At 69.1% G+C, this 17,004-nt stretch overlaps 2 protein-coding genes across 2 annotated transcripts; one reads left to right on the top strand and one right to left on the bottom strand.

Annotated features, from left to right (window-relative positions):
* Positions 1–1,250: 1,250 nt before the first annotated feature.
* LOC135287932 (tetraspanin-31-like) lies at positions 1,251–6,636 on the bottom strand. Its single transcript, XM_064401190.1, has 6 exons — positions 6,398–6,636; positions 4,748–4,915; positions 3,434–3,514; positions 2,626–2,802; positions 1,550–1,675; positions 1,251–1,464 (listed from the first exon to the last, which is right to left on the bottom strand). The coding sequence occupies exons 1-6, from the start codon at positions 6,458–6,460 to the stop codon at positions 1,390–1,392; spliced, it is 690 nt and encodes a 229-aa protein (XP_064257260.1). The 5' UTR covers positions 6,461–6,636; the 3' UTR covers positions 1,251–1,389.
* A 1,368-nt stretch (positions 6,637–8,004) lies between these two features.
* LOC135287781 (uncharacterized) lies at positions 8,005–10,575 on the top strand. The gene is made up of 3 exons (XM_064400994.1): positions 8,005–8,414; positions 9,492–9,788; positions 10,512–10,575. Exons 1-3 carry the CDS (start codon positions 8,056–8,058, stop codon positions 10,573–10,575), a joined length of 720 nt encoding a protein of 239 aa, XP_064257064.1. The 5' UTR covers positions 8,005–8,055.
* Positions 10,576–17,004: the final 6,429 nt, after the last annotated feature.

Genomic DNA, 17,004 nt, shown 5'->3' with positions numbered 1-17,004 from the left:
GCCGGGGATGGGATGGGGGTGCCAGGGGAGGGATGGGGGTCCTGGAACAGTTTTGGGGTCGCAGAGCAGGGATGGGGTCACCAGGGGAGGGGACACAGGTGGGCACACACGGGCACTGGCACTGGGACACTCCGGGGGACACAAAGGCTGGCACTGGGACACTGGGGGATCCATGGAGGCACCAGGGGAGGGGACACGGGTGGGGACACACGGGCTGGCACTGGGGGACACTCCAGGGGACACTCGGGGGGCACAGGGACGCTCTGTGTGAGTGTGGCCCTCGGGGGGCACCTGGGGGGCACAGGATGGCACCTCCCCATCGCCCCCCCGAGCCCTGCGCCCCCGCTGGGGAGGGGTCACAGCAGTGCCACCCCCGTGTCCCTGTCCCCTGTCCCTGGCACTGGTGGCCTTCAGCCCCCACAAGGGCAAAGGTACCTGCGGGGAAGGGCGTGAGGGGTGACCCCCTCCAAAATCCCACCCCCAGACTCTCCCACCTGTGTGGTGCAATTGTGGGGTGACCCCCCCCCAAAATCCCCCCCGGGCCCCTCCCACTGGTGCTTGTGGGGGGCACTGAGGGGGTGACCCCCCCCCCCAAACACCCTGAACTCCCCCAGGACTGGATTTGGGGGGGACCCCACTTATTTGGGGGGGGGGCAGTTTTTGGGGTTCCCCCGTTTCCCTGCCAATAAAGGGGGGGTCAGGGGGGCAGTGCCCCCCACCCTGTGTGTCCTGTGTCACCGGGGGGGGTCACTGCTCCGGGGGGGGCCCCCCAGAATGAGCCCGAGCCGAGGTCAGGGTTGTGTGTTTATTGGGAGGGGACACGGTGACCCCCCCGTGGTGACAGCGGGGGGGGGTGTCCCCCTGCTCCCCCCCACTGGGTCTGGGGGGGCACACACTGGGGGGGGTCTCTGGTGCCAGTCATGGTGCAAACCAGTACAGACCAGTTGGGTGCTGGGATGGGGGGGCCCTGCTGGGTTGGGGGGGTTGTGACCCCCCCCCAGCCCCCCCCCACCCCCCAGGGGGGGCAATGGATGGGGGAGGGGCAGCTCCCAGTTTGGGAGGGGGGGGGGGGTCCTGCCCCAGTGCCCCTCCCCAGTGTGGGGGTGACCGTGACCCCCCAGGGGAGGGGGGGACACACCGTGGGGGGGCTGGGGGGAATGACCAGTACAAACCAGTTTGGAGAGCTCAGACTGAGATTTGGGGGGGGGGGCTCTGCTCCAGGCCCCTCCCGCTGTGGGGGGGGTCCCAGCCCTGCCGGGGGGGGGGTCACCCCATGATTTTGGGGGGCGCGTCCTTGTCCCCAGTGCTTCATGCGGCTGCGGGGGGCAGCTGGTCAGCACTGGGGGGCCCTGGACCCCCCCAGGAGCCGTGCCCCCCCCGGGCCCCCCGCTATAGGAAGGCGCCGGGGTTGGCGCGGGGGTCGCGCTGGTTCCGGAAGCGCAGGGCGAGCCAGACCCCCAAAACCTGCAACAAACGGGGGGTGGGGGGGGCTGCTGGACCCCCCCCGGGCCCTGAGACCCCCGCCCGCTCCCCCCGGCCCCCCCCGTACCTCGGTGAAGCTGAAGAACAGCCCCACCCCCCCCCAGGATCTTGAGGGCCTGGTCCGAGTGCTGCAGCAGCTGGGGGGCACAGGGGGGGGCACGGGGGGGCCCCCCCCCGGGGGGAACTGGCACCTCTGGGGGCAAACAGCAGGGTCAGGGGGGTCCCCGACACCCCCCAGCCCCGGGGGTCCTCACACCCCACAGCGAGGGTGGGGGGGGGGCAGAGCAGGCCCCTCCTGGGGGGGCTCAGCACATTCAGGGGGTCCCCAAACTCCGCTTCCCCCCCACCCCCGGGGTGCCCCTCCAGCCCCCCGATACCCCAGGGGTGTCCCCAAATCCCCCTGACCCCCCCCCGATACCCCAGGGGTGTCCCCAAATCCCCCTGACCCCCCCCGATACCCCCAGGGGGAGTCTCCAAACCCCCCCGACTCCCCAGTGACCCCCAACCCCCCCCCCCAAAACCCCCCCTACTCCCCAATCACCCCTGAACACCCCAAGTCCCCCCGACTCCCCAATCACCCCCAAACCCTCCCAACTCCCTCCCAAACCCCCCATACTCCCCAATCACCCCTGAAGCCCCCCAATCCTCCCCAGTCACTCCTGAACCCTCCCCAACCCCCCAACTCCTCAATCACGTCTAAACCCCCCCAACTTTCCCCCAAACCTCCCTCAACTCTCCCCCCAAAACCCCCTGACCCCCCAATCACCCCCAAATCCCCCCCAAACCCCCCTGACTCCCCAGTCACCCCCAAATCCCCCCCAAACCCCCCCGACTCCCCAGTCACCCCTAAACCCTCCCAACTGCCCCCCAAACCTCCCTCAACTCTCCCCCCCAAACCCCCCGACTCCCCAGTCACCTCCAAACCCCCCCAACTCCCCCCCAAACCCCTCACACTCCCCAATCAACCCCGAAGCCCCCCAAATCCCCCCGACTGCCCCCCCCACCCCCCCCAACTCCCCAATCACTCCCAAATCCCCCCCAAGCCCCCCCGACTCCCCAGTCACCCCTAGACCCCCCAACTGCCCCCCAAGCTCCCAATCCTCCCCCATCACCCCTGAACCCCCCCAGCCCCCCCAGACTCACAGCGGGGCAGTTTGGGGGCTCCCAGGGGGGCTGCAGCCCGGGGGGGCTCCCCGGGGGGGGGCTGGCCGGAGGGGGGGTCCCGGGGGGCTCCCCCAGCCCGCAGCAGCCCAGCCTGCGCTGCAGCTCCCCCCGCGCCCCCCCGCTCAGCAGGGGCCAGGCCGAGCGCAGCAGCCGCTCCTGGGGGCACCCCAAAAACCGGTCAGAGCCCCCCGGGACCCCACGGGGCCCCCCAAACCCCTCAGTGCCCCCCCACTGTGACAGGGCCCCCCAGAACCCCTCAGTGCCCCCCCACTGTGACAGGGCCCCCCCAAACCCCTCAGAGCCCCCCGGGACCCCCCACCACCACAGGGCACCCCCAAACCCCTCAGTGCGACAGGGCCCCCCCCAAACCCCCTCAGAGCCCCCCAGGACCCCCATACCACCATGGGCCCCCCCAAATCCCTTTGTGCCCCTCCCGGGGCTGGGGGACCCCTATGGACCCTCCCCCCAAAGATTATGGGGTGCAGGGGGTGTCCCGGGGGGGGGGGTCCCAGGGGATTTGGGGGGGGGTCCCAGGTGGTTTGTGGGGTCCGGGAGGGGTCCTAAGGGGTTTTGGGGGGTCCCAGGGGGTTTTGGGGGGGCTCGGGGGGGGGGTCCCAGGGAGTTGGGGGATCCCAGGTTTGGGGGTCCCAGGGAGTTGAGGAGTCCTAGAGCTTTTGGGGGGGCCCAGGGGGGGTCCCAAAAGGTTTTGAGGGATCCCAAAGGGTTTTGGGGGTGGTCCCAGGGGGTTTGGGGGGGTCCCGAGGGGTTTTGGGGTCCCTGTACCCACCTGAGCCTCGCGGCCCAGGGCGAGGCAGGCGCAGGACACGCCCAGCTGGCACAGGAACACCAGGCCCAGGATCAGCACGTACTGGGGGGGGTCAAGGGGGGCACACACACAGAGACCCCCCAAAATCCCCCAGGACCCCCAAATCCTCCCTGACACTCCCAGAGCCAGACCCCCTGCAGGTTTTGGGGGTCCCAGGCAGGGTTTGAACCCCCCTGGAGGGTCTGAAGGGGGCAGGAGCTGGGGGGTGCCACAGGGGAAGGGGGTCCCCAATCCCCCCAGGGGACATTGTGGGGCATTTGGGGACACAGGGGAGGGGGGGGGGCAGCTGGGGAGGGGTCCTGGGGACATCCAGGGGGTATTTGGGACATCCAGGAGTAGCTGGGGACAGGGCCAGGGGTGCCAGGGACATTGAGGGGGGTATTGGGGACACTGCCAGGGCCATCCAGGGGTGTTGGGGACACTGCCAGGAGTACCAGGTACATGCAGAGGGGCTTGGGGACACTGCCAGGGACATCAAGAAGGGCTTGGGGACATTGCCAGGGGTGCCAGGGCCATCCAGGGGGTGCTGGGGACACTGCCAGGGGTGCCAGGAACACAGAGGTGGGGCACTGGGGACATCCAGGGGGCTTGTGGACACTGCCAGGGGTGTCAGGGACACCTAAGGGAGGTACTGGGGACATCCAGGGGTGCTGGGGACACTGCCAGGTGTGCCAGGGACATCCAGAGGGGCTTGGGGACAGTGCCAGGGATGCCAGGGACACCCAGGGTGGGCACTGGGGACATCCAGGGGGTGCTGGGGACATCCAGGATCTGCTGGGGACACTGCCAGGGGTGCCAGGGACACCTAGGGTGGGCACTGGGGACACTGCCAGGGGTGCCAGGGACATCCAGGGGGTGCTGGGGACACTGCCAGGGGTGCCAGGTACACCCAGGGGGTGCTGGGGACCGAGGGGAGCTTTGGGCAAGGGGACAGAGCAGGGCAGGACCCGGTGCCCAGGCGGGCGGGGGGCTCACAGAGGGGCTGGGGGCTCACAGAGGGGCAGGGGGCTCACAGAGGGGCTGGGGGCTCACAGAGGGGCAGGGGGCTCACAGAGGGGCGGGGGGCTCACAGAGGGGCAGGGGGCTCACAGAGGGGCAGGGGGCTCACAGAGGGGCAGGGGGCTCACAGAGGGGCGGGGGGCTCACAGAGGGGCAGGGGGCTCACAGAGGGGCGGGGGGCTCACAGAGGGGCGGGGGGCTCACAGAGGGGCGGGGGGCTCACAGAGGGGCAGGGGGGTGCCGGGGGTCCCCAGAGGTTCCCCCCACAAAGGATACGAAGAAGAGCAGGACCTGGTGGTGCCGCAGGGCCCCGAGCAGCCCCAGCCCCGCGATCAGCAGGAGGAAGACTCCGACGGCGAAGGCTCCTCCGAGCAGGGGGGGGCTGGAGCCCCCGGCCAGGCCCCGCGCCCAGCCCGCCACGGCCACCAGCAGCACCCCCACCAGCTGGGGCACCGGGCAGGGCACGGGTCAGGGGGCACCGACACCCCGGGGGGACCCTGGGCCGGGACTGTGCCCCCCGGACCGGGACTGTGCCCCCCAAATCCGGACTGTGCCCCCCAAACCGGGACTGTGCCCCCCCAAATCCGGACTGTGCCCCCCGGACCGGGGACTGTGCCCCCCAAATCCGGACTGTGCCCCCCCAAACCGGGACTGTGCCCCCAAACCGGGACTGTGCCCCCCAAACCGGGACTGTGCCCCCCCAAACCAGGACTGTGCCCCCAAACCCGGACTGTGCCCCCCGAACCGGGACTGTGCCCCCAAACCCGGACTGTGCCCCCTGAACCGGGACTGTGCCCCCCAAACCCGGACTGTGCCCCCCGGACCGGGACTGTGCCCCCCAAATCCGGACTGTGCCCCCCAAACCGGGACTGTGCCCCCCGGACTGGGACTGTGCCCCCCGGACTGGGACTGTGCCCCCCAAATCCGGACTGTGCCCCCCGGACCGGGACTGTGCCCCCCAAACCCGGACTGTGCCCCCCAAATCCGGACTGTGCCCCCAAATCCGGACTGTGCCCCCCGGACCGGGACTGTGCCCCCCAAACCCGGACTGTGCCCCCCAAACCGGGACTGTGCCCCCCAAACCCGGACTGTGCCCCCCAAACCGGGACTGTGCCCCTCGAACCGGGACTGTGCCCCCAAACCGGGACTGTGCCCCCCAAATCCGGACTGTGCCCCCCAAACCGGGACTGTGCCCCCCGAACTGGGACTGTGCCCCCCCAAACCGGGACTGTGCCCCCCAAATCCGGACTGTGCCCCCCAAACCGGGACTGTGCCCCCCAAACCGGGACTGTGCCCCCCAAACCGGGACAGTGTGTGCCCCAAATCCCCTCACGGCCGCCCAGACCTGAGGGGTCCCCATTCCCCTCCCAGCTCCCCCAGGGCTGAGGGGTCCCACGCCCCTTACGGCCCCCCGAGGGGTCCCCAATGCCCTCAGAGCCCCACAGACCTGAGGGGTCCCCAGACCCTTCCCAGCCCACCCCAGACCTGAGGGGTCCCCACTCCCCTCACAGCCCCCGAGAGCTCAGGGATCCCCACTCCCCTCACGGTCCCCCCCAGACCTGAGGGGTCCCCATTCCCCTCTCGGGTCCCCATTCCCCTCTCGGGTCCCCATTCCCCTCACGGCCCCCAGACCTGAGGGGTCCCCATTCCCCTCTCGGGTCCCCATTCCCCTCTCGGGTCCCCATTCCCCTCTCGGGTCCCCATTCCCCTCTCGGGTCCCCCAGGGGTCCCCATTCCCCTCTCGGGTCCCCATTCCCCTCTCGGGTCCCCATTCCCCTCACGGCCCCCAGACCTGAGGGGTCCCCATTCCCCTCTCGGGTCCCCATTCCCCTCTCGGGTCCCCATTCCCCTCTCGGGTCCCCATTCCCCTCTCGGGTCCCCACTCGCCTCACGAGTCCCCACTCCCCTCACGGCCCCCCCGCTCACCACATAAACCACGTTGAGGGCGCAGAGCGCGTTGCGCGAACAGGCGAAGCCTCCGCAGACCATGGCGGGCTCGGGGTGTTCCCGGGGGGTGCCGGGGGGTGCCGGGGGGCTCGGGGGTCCGGAGGGTCCCGGGGGTCCCGGGGGGTTCCGGGCTCCCCGCGCCGCGGCCCCTTTAAACCGCGGCCCCGCGCCCCGCGCGCGCCCGCCCGCACTGCGCCTGCGCAGGATCTCCCGCCCCGCCCTCTGGCCTCATAGCCCCTCCCCTTGCTCGCATTTAGGCCCCGCCCCTGCTCCGTATGTGGTTATGGCCACGCCCACAGTCCAACATGCTGTTCCGTACTGCGCATGCGCGCCGCGCCCTTCAGGCGGGGCCTTCAGGGAGGGGGCGGGGCCATTGTGGCCTATGCTCCGCCCCCTGAGGCTCTCCCCTCCCCCAACCCCCCCCGACCCCCCCCCTGTCCGCACAAATCCCGGCTCTACCGAACCCCAGAGACCCCTAGAGCCCCCCAGGAACCCCCCATGGCACCTCAGCACCCCCCCCAGCCCCCAATGGCCCCCCAGGACCCCCATGGCCCCCAGGATCCCCCCAGGATCCCCCGAGAATCCCCCCAGAGCCCTCTGGAAACTCCCGGAGGCCCCCCAGGATCCCCCCAGAGCCCTCCAGGACCCCCCTATGGCCCCCCAGCCCTACTGACCCCCAAGATCCACCCACAGCCCCCCAGGATCCCCCCCATAGCCCCCAGGATCAACCAGAGCCCCCCAGGACCCTTCCATGGCCCCCCTCTATAGACCCCCAGCCCCTGTATCCCCCCAAACCCCCACAGGACCCCCCCATGCCCCCCCCAGGACACCCCCATAGCGCCCAGGATCAACCAGAGCCCCCCAGGACCCCTCCATGGTCTATAGACCCCATAGCCCCTGTATCCCCCCAAACTCCCCCAGGACCCCCACAGAGCCCTCCAGAATATCCTAATTATCCCCCAGGACCCCCCCCCATAGCCCCCCAGGATCCCACAGCCCCCCAGGGTCCCTGCAGAGACCCCCAGGAACTCCCCAGGACCCCCCCATGGCCCCCCAGCCCCTCTATCCCCCCCAAAGCCCCCTAGGATCCTTCATAGCCACCCAGGACCCCTCCGTGACCCCCCCAGACCCCCGCTCCGTGACCCTCGGGTACTTCTGGGCTCCCCAAACCTTCTCGGGGGCCCCCCCCAGGACCCCCCCATGGCCCCCCCAGGACCCCCCCCCATGGCCCCCCAGGACCCCCCAGAGCTCCCCAGGACCCCCCAGAGCTCCCCCAGCCCCCCCCGCGCCCCCCCAGGTGAGGCCGCGCCCTCCTGGGAAGTCCTTGAGGGGCCACATTTGGTCCCTTAAACATTAAACAGCCCCGGGGGGGGCGGGGGGGGCCGATTTTGGGGGTCCCCACCCCCGGGAGGGGCGGATTTGGGGTCCCCAAACCTCGTGAGGGTGAAATTTTGGGGGGGGGGGCGAGCCCCCAGACCGCCCGTGGGGGTCCCAAAGGGGGGGAACTGGGGGTGCAGCCCCCCGGGGGGGGTCGGGGTGGCCCCCCCGGGTGTGTCGAGGTGGCGTGGCGGCCTTGGGGCGTTATCGCGACAGCGATAGGGGCGGCTATAAGCGACAGCGGGCCCGGGGGGGCCGCGATGGCTCCGTGGCTGCTGTGGCTGCTGCTGGTCACCGGCACCGGCACCGGCACCGGGGGGGCTCCCCCTGGGGCCCGGGAGGTGCCGGAGCCCCCCCGGGCGGTACCGGAGCCCCGGGAGTTACCGGAGCCCCGGGAGGTTCCAGAGCCTCGGGCGGTACCGGATTCCCCCCGGGCGGTACCGGAGCCTCGGGAGGTGCCGGAGCCCCGGGCGGTACCGGAGCCTCGGGCGGTACCGGAGCCCCGGGCCGTGTCGGACGCCGAGCTCCGGGAGCTCTCGGAGCAGCTGCTCGCCGCGGACTCGAACCGGGCCAAGCCGGGCCAGCTGGAACTGAACCTGCAGGGCTCGGGCAGCGACAGGTGGGGACAGGGGGACAGGGGGACAGGGGGACAGGGGGACAGGGGGACAGGGGGGACAGGGGGACAGGGGGACAGGGAGACAGTGGGGACAGGGGGACAGGGGGACAGGGGGACAGGGGGGACAGGGTGGGGGTCTCAGCGCCCCCGTGTTCCCCCTCATGCCCCTCCCCTGTGCCCCTCCCACTCTCCCCATCCCACCCGGCTCCGTCCTGTCCCTTGTCCCAACCCCCCCATGGCTCTGTCCTCACGCTGGATCCCAGCTGTCGCCACCCCTGCCCTCTGTCCCAACCCCAATCCCCTCCCCAATCCCAATCCTAATCCCAATCCCCTAATCCTAGTCCCAATCCCATCCCAACCCCAATCCTGCCCCAATCCCAACCCCAATTAATTCCCAATCCAATCCCAATCCAAAGCCCACTTCAGTCCCAACCCTTAATACAAATTCCCCTTACTCTCAACCCAATCCCAATCCCCCAATCCTCCAATCCCCCCAATCTCACCCCAATCCCCCAATCCCAATCCCACCCCCATCCCAATCCCAATCCCCTAATCCCCCAATCCCAATCTCCCAATCCCACCCCAATCCAAATCCCCCAGTCCCAATCTCCCAATCCCAATCCCCCAATCCCATCCCAATCCCAATCCCCCAATCCCCCAATCCCCCAATCCCCCAATCCCCCAATCCCCCCAGTCCCAATCCCAATCCCAATCCCAATCCCAATCCCAATCCCAATCCAAATCCCACCCCAATCCCACTCCCACCCCAATCCCATCCCAATCCCAACCCCAATCCCAAATCCCCCAGTCCCAATCCCAATCTCATCCCACCCCAATCCCAATCCAAATCCCACCCCAATCCCACCCCAATCCCAATCTCACCCCAATCCCCCAATCCCAATCCGAATCCCAATCCCAATCCCCTAATCCCAACACCCCCAATCCCCCAATCCCCCAATGCCAATTCCACCCCAATCCCATCCCACCCCAGTCCCAATCCCAATTCCCCCCAACCAAAATCCCCCAATCTCCCAATCCCAATCCCCCAGTCCCACCCACCCCCCCGGTTCCCGCTGCCAGGCTGTTCGCGCGGGTGGCCCCGGAGCTGCTGGCCGTGCCCACCTTCTCGGGGCTCGTTGCCCTCCTGGACAATTACGAGCCGCGGCCGGGCCGTGCGGAGGCGCAGCCGCCGGCGGAGCTGCGGGAGCAGCGGCGCTTCCTGGAGGCCGCGCTGGCCACGCCGGTGCTGGCGCTGCTCGAGCGCTTCGTGCTGGCCAAGGGTGCGCCCGCGGCGTCGCTGCCGCGTCCCCTCTGTCCCCGCGGTGTCCCCGCGGTGTCCCCATGGTGTCCCCATGATATCCCCATGGTGTTCCCCTGGTGTTCCCCCTGTCCCCGCGGTGTCCCCACTCTGTTCCCCCTATCCCCATGGTGCTCTCCCTGTCCCTACAGTGTTCCCCCTTTCTCTACGGTGTCCCCACGATGTCCCCACGATGTCCCCACTATGCCCCCAGTGTTCCCTCTATCCCCCCCGGTGTTCCCCCTATCCCCAGTGTCCCCATGATGTCCCCATGGTGTTCCCCCTGTCCCCGCGGTGTCCCCATGGTGTCCCCATGATGTCCCCACAGTGTTCCCCTGGTGTCCCCCCCGTCCCCACGGTGTCCCCTCAGTCCCCACGGTGTCCCCACAGTGTCCCCATGATATCCCCATGGTGTTCCCCTGGTGTTCCCCCTATCCCCACGGTGTTCTCCCTGTCCCTACAGTGTTCCCCCTTTCTCTACGGTGTCCCCACGATGTCCCCATGATGTCCCCATGATGTTCCCCCTGTCCCTACGATGTTCCTCCAGTGTTCTCCCTGTACCCACATTGTCCCCACGGTGTCCCCCCTATCCCCATGGTGTCCCCACACTGTTCCCCCTCTCCCCACGGTGTTCCCCCTGTCCCTACGGTGTCCCCACGGTGTCCCCATGGTGTCCCCATAGTATTCCCACAGTGTCCCCACAATGTCCCCATGATGGCCCCATGGTGATCCCTCTGTCCCCATGGTGTCCCCATGATGTCCCCACGGTGTTCCCCCTGTCCCCACCGTGTCCTGTCCTACAGTGTCCCCATGGTGAACCCCCTGTCCTCACAGTGTCCCTACATTGTCCCTACAGTGTCCCCTTAGTGTCCCCTCAGTGTCCCCTCAGTGTCCCTCCTGTCCCCCTGCTCTGTTCTTAGGGTTGAACCCCCCGTTCACATTCCCTACCCTGTCCCCAGGGCTGTGCCCCATATCCCCATGGTGTTCCCACACTGTCCCCCATGTCCCCATGCTGTCCCCATGTGTCCCCATGTGTTCCCAGGGCTGTACCCCATGTCCCCATGGTGTTCCCACGCTGTCCCCACATGTCCCCACGATGTCCCCCGTGTCCCCAGGGCTGTACCCCATGTCCCCACGCTGTCCCCCATATCCCCACGCTGTCCTCCCATGTCCCTACGCTGTCCCTCCATGTCCCCACAATGTCCCCCGTGTCCCCAGGGCTGTACCCCATGTCCCCATGATGTTCCCACGATGTCCCCGTGTCCCCAGGGCTGTCCCCCATGTCCCCACGATGTCCCCACGATGTCCCCGTGTCCCCAGGGCTGTCCCCCATGTCCCCACGATGTCCCCGTGTCCCCAGGGCTGTCCCCCATGTCCCCACGATGTCCCCACGATGTCCCCGTGTCCCCAGGGCTGTCCCCCATGTCCCCACGATGTCCCCACGATGTCCCCGTGTCCCCAGGGCTGTACCCCATGTCCCCCATGTCCCCACGATGTCCCCACGATGTCCCCGTGTCCCCAGGGCTGTACCCCTCGGCTGACGCCTTCCGTGCCGATCTCCACTCCATGTGGTTCGGGCTCTACTCGCGCTCCGGTGGCAAAGCTCTGGATTCCTGCGGCTTCGAGCATGTGTTCGTGGGTGAGGGGACACACAGGGACATGTGGGGACATGTGGGGACACGGGGGAGGGGGGACACCGAGGGAGTGTGGGGGGAGCAGGGACAGGGATTGAACAGGGGAACACCAAGGGGATGGGGGGACACTGTGGGGGTGGAGCTGGGGGGGCTTGGGGGGCAATGCCGGGGCTGGGGGTCACCTGGGGGGGTCCGTGGGGTGGCAGCTGTGGTCACCTGCTCTCTGTGGTCACCTGTGTCCCCAGGGGAGGTGAAGAACGACGCGGTGTCGGGGTGTCACAACTGGGTGCAGCTGCAGGCGCTGGAGAGCGCGGGGCGGCTGGAGTACCTGGGACACACCTGGGACGGGCCCGTGAGTGGGGACATGGGGACAGGGGGACATGGGGACATGGGGACATGGGGGGGACTGCAATACCTGGGACACACCTGGGACGGGCCCGTGAGTGGGGACATGGGGACATGGGGACATGGGGACATGGGGGGGACTGCAATACCTGGGGCACACCTGGGACGGGCCCGTGAGTGGGGACATGGGGACATGGGGACATGGGGACATGGGGGGGACTGCAATACCTGGGGCACACCTGGGACGGGCCCGTGAGTGGGGACAGGGGGACATGGGGACATGGGGACATGGGGGGGACTGCAATACCTGGGGCACACCTGGGACGGGCCCGTGAGTGGGACAGGGGGGACATGGGGACATGGGGACATGGGGGGGACTGCAGTACCTGGGACACACCTGGGACAGGCCCGTGAGTGGGGACAGGGGGGGGACATGGGGACATGGGGACATGGGTGGGACACGGGGACATGGGGGGGACATGGGGACATGGGGGGACATGGGGACATGGGGAGTGACTGCAGTACCTGGGACACACCTGGGACGGGCCCGTGAGTGGGGGCAGGGGATACAGTGGGTGACATGGGGACATGGGGAGGGATTCCCTGGCTGAGGGACTTGGGCAGCACTAGGGGACATGGAGACCCAGAGGACATGGGGGACACGGGGGACATGGGTACACAGGGGACAGGGGGCACGAGGGACAGGTGACATGGAGGACATGGGGGACATGGAGACACGGGGGGGATTCCCCAAGCAGGGGGTGGGGACACAGAGCGGGGCAGCTGCCCTTGGCTTCCCCCCCTCCCCTGCAGTGTCCCCAGCCACGGTCTGTGTCCCCTAGGATGACCCCTGTCACTGTGCCCCCCACAGTGCCCCTGAGATCCCCCCCCCATTTCCCTGGAACCTCGTGGTCCCCATGTCCCGCTGGCTGTCCCTGTCCCCATCCTCCGTCCTGCCCTGCAGCATCCCCGGTGTCCCCGAGGCCACACCGGGGTCCCCCCAGGGCTGTACCCCGTGTCCGTGCCCGCGGGGTTCTGTGTCCCTGTCCCCCCTGACCCGGGCACCCCCTGCCCACCGCGGTGCCCCCCGTGAGACCCCCCCGCAGCGATCTGGGCTCCTGGCCGCGCCGGGATGGGCACCCATGGCACTGTCTGTGTCTGTCTGTCTGTCCGTCCCCCGGCAGTGGACAGCCTTCCCGGACGTGCTGTCGCTGCGGTTCCGCTGGGACGGGCACCTCAAATCGCGGGGGTCGCTCCTGGTGGGCTCCAGCCCCGAGTTCGACCTGGCGCTGTTCACGCTCTGCTTCCTGGCACGGCCCGACAGCCAGTGAGTGCGGGCACCGCGGGCAGGGCGCTGGCACCGACGGGCTGCCCTGGCGGCCCCCCGGGGGTCGTGGGGGCCACCCGGGGGTCCCCGACCCGCGGTCACCCTCCCTGTCCCTGCAGGTGCCACGTCAGCCTGGGGGGCGAAGCCGCCACCATCCAGACCTACACGTGGGACAAGCAGCGCCTCGTGGCCTCCGCGTACCCCCTGACCCCCCAGTGACCCCCCGGGACCCCCCTGACCCCTCAGTGACCCCCCGGGACCCCCCTGACCCCGCAGAACCCCCCCGGGACCCCCCCTGACCCCTCAGTGACCCCCCGGGACCCCCCTGACCCCCCAATAACCCCCCGGGACCCCCCTGACCCCCCAGTGACCCCCCGGGACCCCCCCTGACCCCTCAGTGACCCCCCGGGACCCCCCTGACCCCCCAATAACCCCCCGGGACCCCCCTGACCCCTCAATAAACTCCCCAGGACCCCCCTGATCCCACAGTAACCCCTCAGGACCCCCCGACACCTCAATAAACCCCCCAGGACCCCCATTCCTGCCTCTGCCTGGGACGGTGCCGGGGATGGGGACACTGGGGACCCCCAAAGTGTGCTGGGACCCCCCAGTGGGTGTTGGGACCCCACAATGACCACTGGGACCCCACAGGGACTGCTGGGACCCCACGGTGACCGCTGGGACCCCACAATGACCGCTGGGACCCCACAATGACCACTGGGACCCCACGGTGACCGCTGGGACCCCACAATGACCACTGGGACCCCAGGGTGACCATTGGGACCCCAGGGTGACCATTGGGACCCCACAGTGACCACTGGGACCCCAGGGTGACCATTGGGACCCCAGGGTGACCATTGGGACCCCACAGTGACCACTGGGACCCCAGGGTGACCATTGGGACCCCACAGGGACTGCTGGGACCCCCCAGTGGATTTTGGGACCCCCCAGTGATTGCTGTCACCCCACGGTGACCACCGTCACCCTCCGCAGGTGGTGGCACTGCCCTGGCACTGGGACCCCCCCCAGGGCCTGGGACCCCCTGTGGGGATGGGCAGGGGTCCATGGCTGGGGGAGGACACGGGGACACCCCCAGGGCCCCTGCCCTGCCTGGGGGGACACGGGGACACTGGGGGGACACGTGGGGGTGGGCTGTGTGTGCACGGGATGGCACACGTGTCCTTAGCGTGTCCGTGTGTCACTGCACATGTCCGTGTGTCACTGCACATGCCCCCAGCATGTCCATGTGTCACCACACATGTCCATGTGTCACTGCACATGTCCCCAGCATGTCCCTGTCACTCCACACATTACTGGCATGTCCACATGGCTGCACATGTCCTTAGCATGTCCGTGTGTCACTGCACATGTCCCCAGCATGTCCCTGTCACTCCACACATTACTGGCATGTCCACGTGGCTGCACATGTCCCTAGCATGTCTGTGTGTCACTGCACATGTCCCCAGCCTGCCCGTGTGCCCATACATGTCCCCAGCATGTCACTACTGTGTCCGTGTCACCTCACACACATCCCCAGCATGCCCGTGTGTCCCCAGCATGTCACTGCTGTGTCCGTGTCACCTCACACGTGTCCCCAGCGTGTCCGTGTGTCCCCACCCTGTCTGCACAAGAGCCCCGTGGGTGTCCTGATCCCCCCAGGGTGTCCCCAGCACCCGCCGTGTCCCCGGGGCGTCCCCCACGGTGCCCACCCATGCGTGTGTCCCCCCGTGTCCCCCGTGCCACGTCGCTGGCGTGCCGGGCTGGCGCGTCGGGCGTGCCGGGCCGTGCCCGTGCCCCGGCGTGTCCTGGCGTGTCCTGGCGTGTCCCTGGCGTGTCCTGGCGTGTCGCGGCGCGCAGCCCCGCGCGGGCCGTGACGTGTCCCCGCGGGTGACGCCGCGGCTCGGGCAGGAAGCGAGCGGGGCGGAACAGACGGGGCCGAACGGGGTCCCGGGGGCGCCATGGGGGCCCCCCGCGAGCGGCGCGAGGTGCTGGCCGCCATCCGCGCCGAGGTGGCCCGGCACGAGGGGGCCAAGGGCCACCTGAACCGCCTGGTGCGGCTGGTGGAGACCGTGCGGGAGCCGCAGCTGCGCCGCAGCCTGAGCAGCGCCCTGCGGGCCCTCCGAGGTACCGGGGACAGGCGGCGACAGCGGGGACAGCGGGGACAGCGGGGGACAGCGGGGACAGCGGGGGACACCGGAGCTGGGGACAGCGGGGGAACACTGGGGAACACGGGGGGACAGCGGGGCTGGGGACAGCGGGGGGACAGCTGGGGACAGCGGGGGACACCGGGGCTGGGGAGAGCGGGGGGACACTGAGGGACACGGGGGGTGCGGGCAGGGGGACAGCAGCATGGACAGAGCGTGGACAGAGGGTGGACAGAGAGTGGACAGGTGGATGGACAGGTGGATGGACAGAGGATGGACAGAGGGTGGACATCCTGCGGGTGGAGGATACGTGGATGGGTGGAGAGATGAGGTGTAGGAAGATGGGTGGAGGAACAAGGGGATGGATGGAGGGACGGACGGACAGACAGACAGGGAGCCGGCTGGAGACATGGATGGACAGGAGAGCAGGTGGAAAGGATGGATGGATGGATGGATGGATGGATGGATGGATGGATGGATGGATGGATGGATGGATGGATGGATGGATGGATGGATGGATGGATGGATGGATGGAAAGGTGGAAGGACAGACAGATGGACAGGGAGCTGGCTGGAGGCATGGATGGACAGGCGGATGGAAGGGATGGAGGGGTGGGTGGACAATGAATGAGTGAACCGGCGGATGGACAAACAGGTGGATGCAGATACACAGGCGGAGGGATGGACAGATGGACAGGTGGATGGATGATGGATGGACAGATGGAAGGGATGGATGGATGGATGGATGGATGGATGGATGGATGGATGGATGGATGGATGGATGGATGGATGGATGGATGGATGGAGGGATGGACAGATAGACAGACAGATGGACAGGTGTGACACTGGTGTCCCCCAGCCCCACACTGGTGCTGTCCTCGGCTGGTCCTGTCCCTGCTCAGGGTGTCCCTGCCCCCCGGTGCCACAGTGGGGGTCTGGCAGTGCCAGCCCCCCGTGGGGACCCCCCGAGGGGCGCGGGGGGTGCAGGCCCCGCTGGGGCTGGGGCCCCCCCCGTTTCCGTGCCGGGGCCCCGGGGCGGTTTCCGGCCCGCGCTGTGGGAACGGGGCCACTTCCTCCCCGCGTCTGCGGGGGGGGGCCCGGCTGGGGGGGTTTGGGGGGTCCTGGTGGGATTGGGGGGTCCTGGTGGGACTGGGGGTCCCTGCTGGAGGGGCCACAGGAGGTGCTGGGGTCAGAGCGTGGGGGGCTCTGAAGGCGGGGGGGGGGCACTTGTTGCTGGAGGGGTCCCGTGTAGGGGGGCCCTGCTGGGGGGGCTGTGAGGGTTTGGGGTCTCCTCCCCCCGATTCCCCCGACCCACGCGGTGACGTCACTTGGGGAGGGGCTCCGTCGCCGCCCCCCGCCCGTACCGAGCCCCCACATCGTCGTGCGCCCCCCCCCGCTCTGACATATCCCGCGCGGTTGCCATGGCAACGGGAAGCCGGGGGATGCCGCGTTGCCAGGCGCCCGCTGTGGTACCCACGGAGCTCGGGAGGGGGCACAGCCCCCCCAGCTCCTGCCCAGCGCTCCCCCCGAGCCCCCTCCCACCCCCGGGGTGCCCCCGCCCCCGTTTAACCCCCGCACTCCCAGCCTGGGGGTGCAGCAGCTTTGGGGACAGGATGGGGACAGGGATGGGGACAGAGAGGGGGACAGGCTGGGGACAGGGATGGGGACAGGGATGGGGACAGGGAGGGGACAGGGAGGGGGCAGAGATGGGGACAGGGATGGGGACAGCGATGGGGACAGGGATGACGACAGGGATGGCGACAGGGAGGGGGACAGGATGGGGACAGGGAGGGGGACAGGCTGGGGACAGGGAGGGGGACAGGGATGGGGACAGGGATGGGGACAGA

Source organism: Passer domesticus, chromosome 31, assembly GCF_036417665.1.
Source record: "Passer domesticus isolate bPasDom1 chromosome 31, bPasDom1.hap1, whole genome shotgun sequence".
Classification (NCBI taxonomy): Eukaryota; Metazoa; Chordata; class Aves; order Passeriformes; family Passeridae; genus Passer; species Passer domesticus.
Note: the sequence above shows the minus strand (reverse complement) of the source record. Positions and strands in the feature narration are given on the sequence as shown.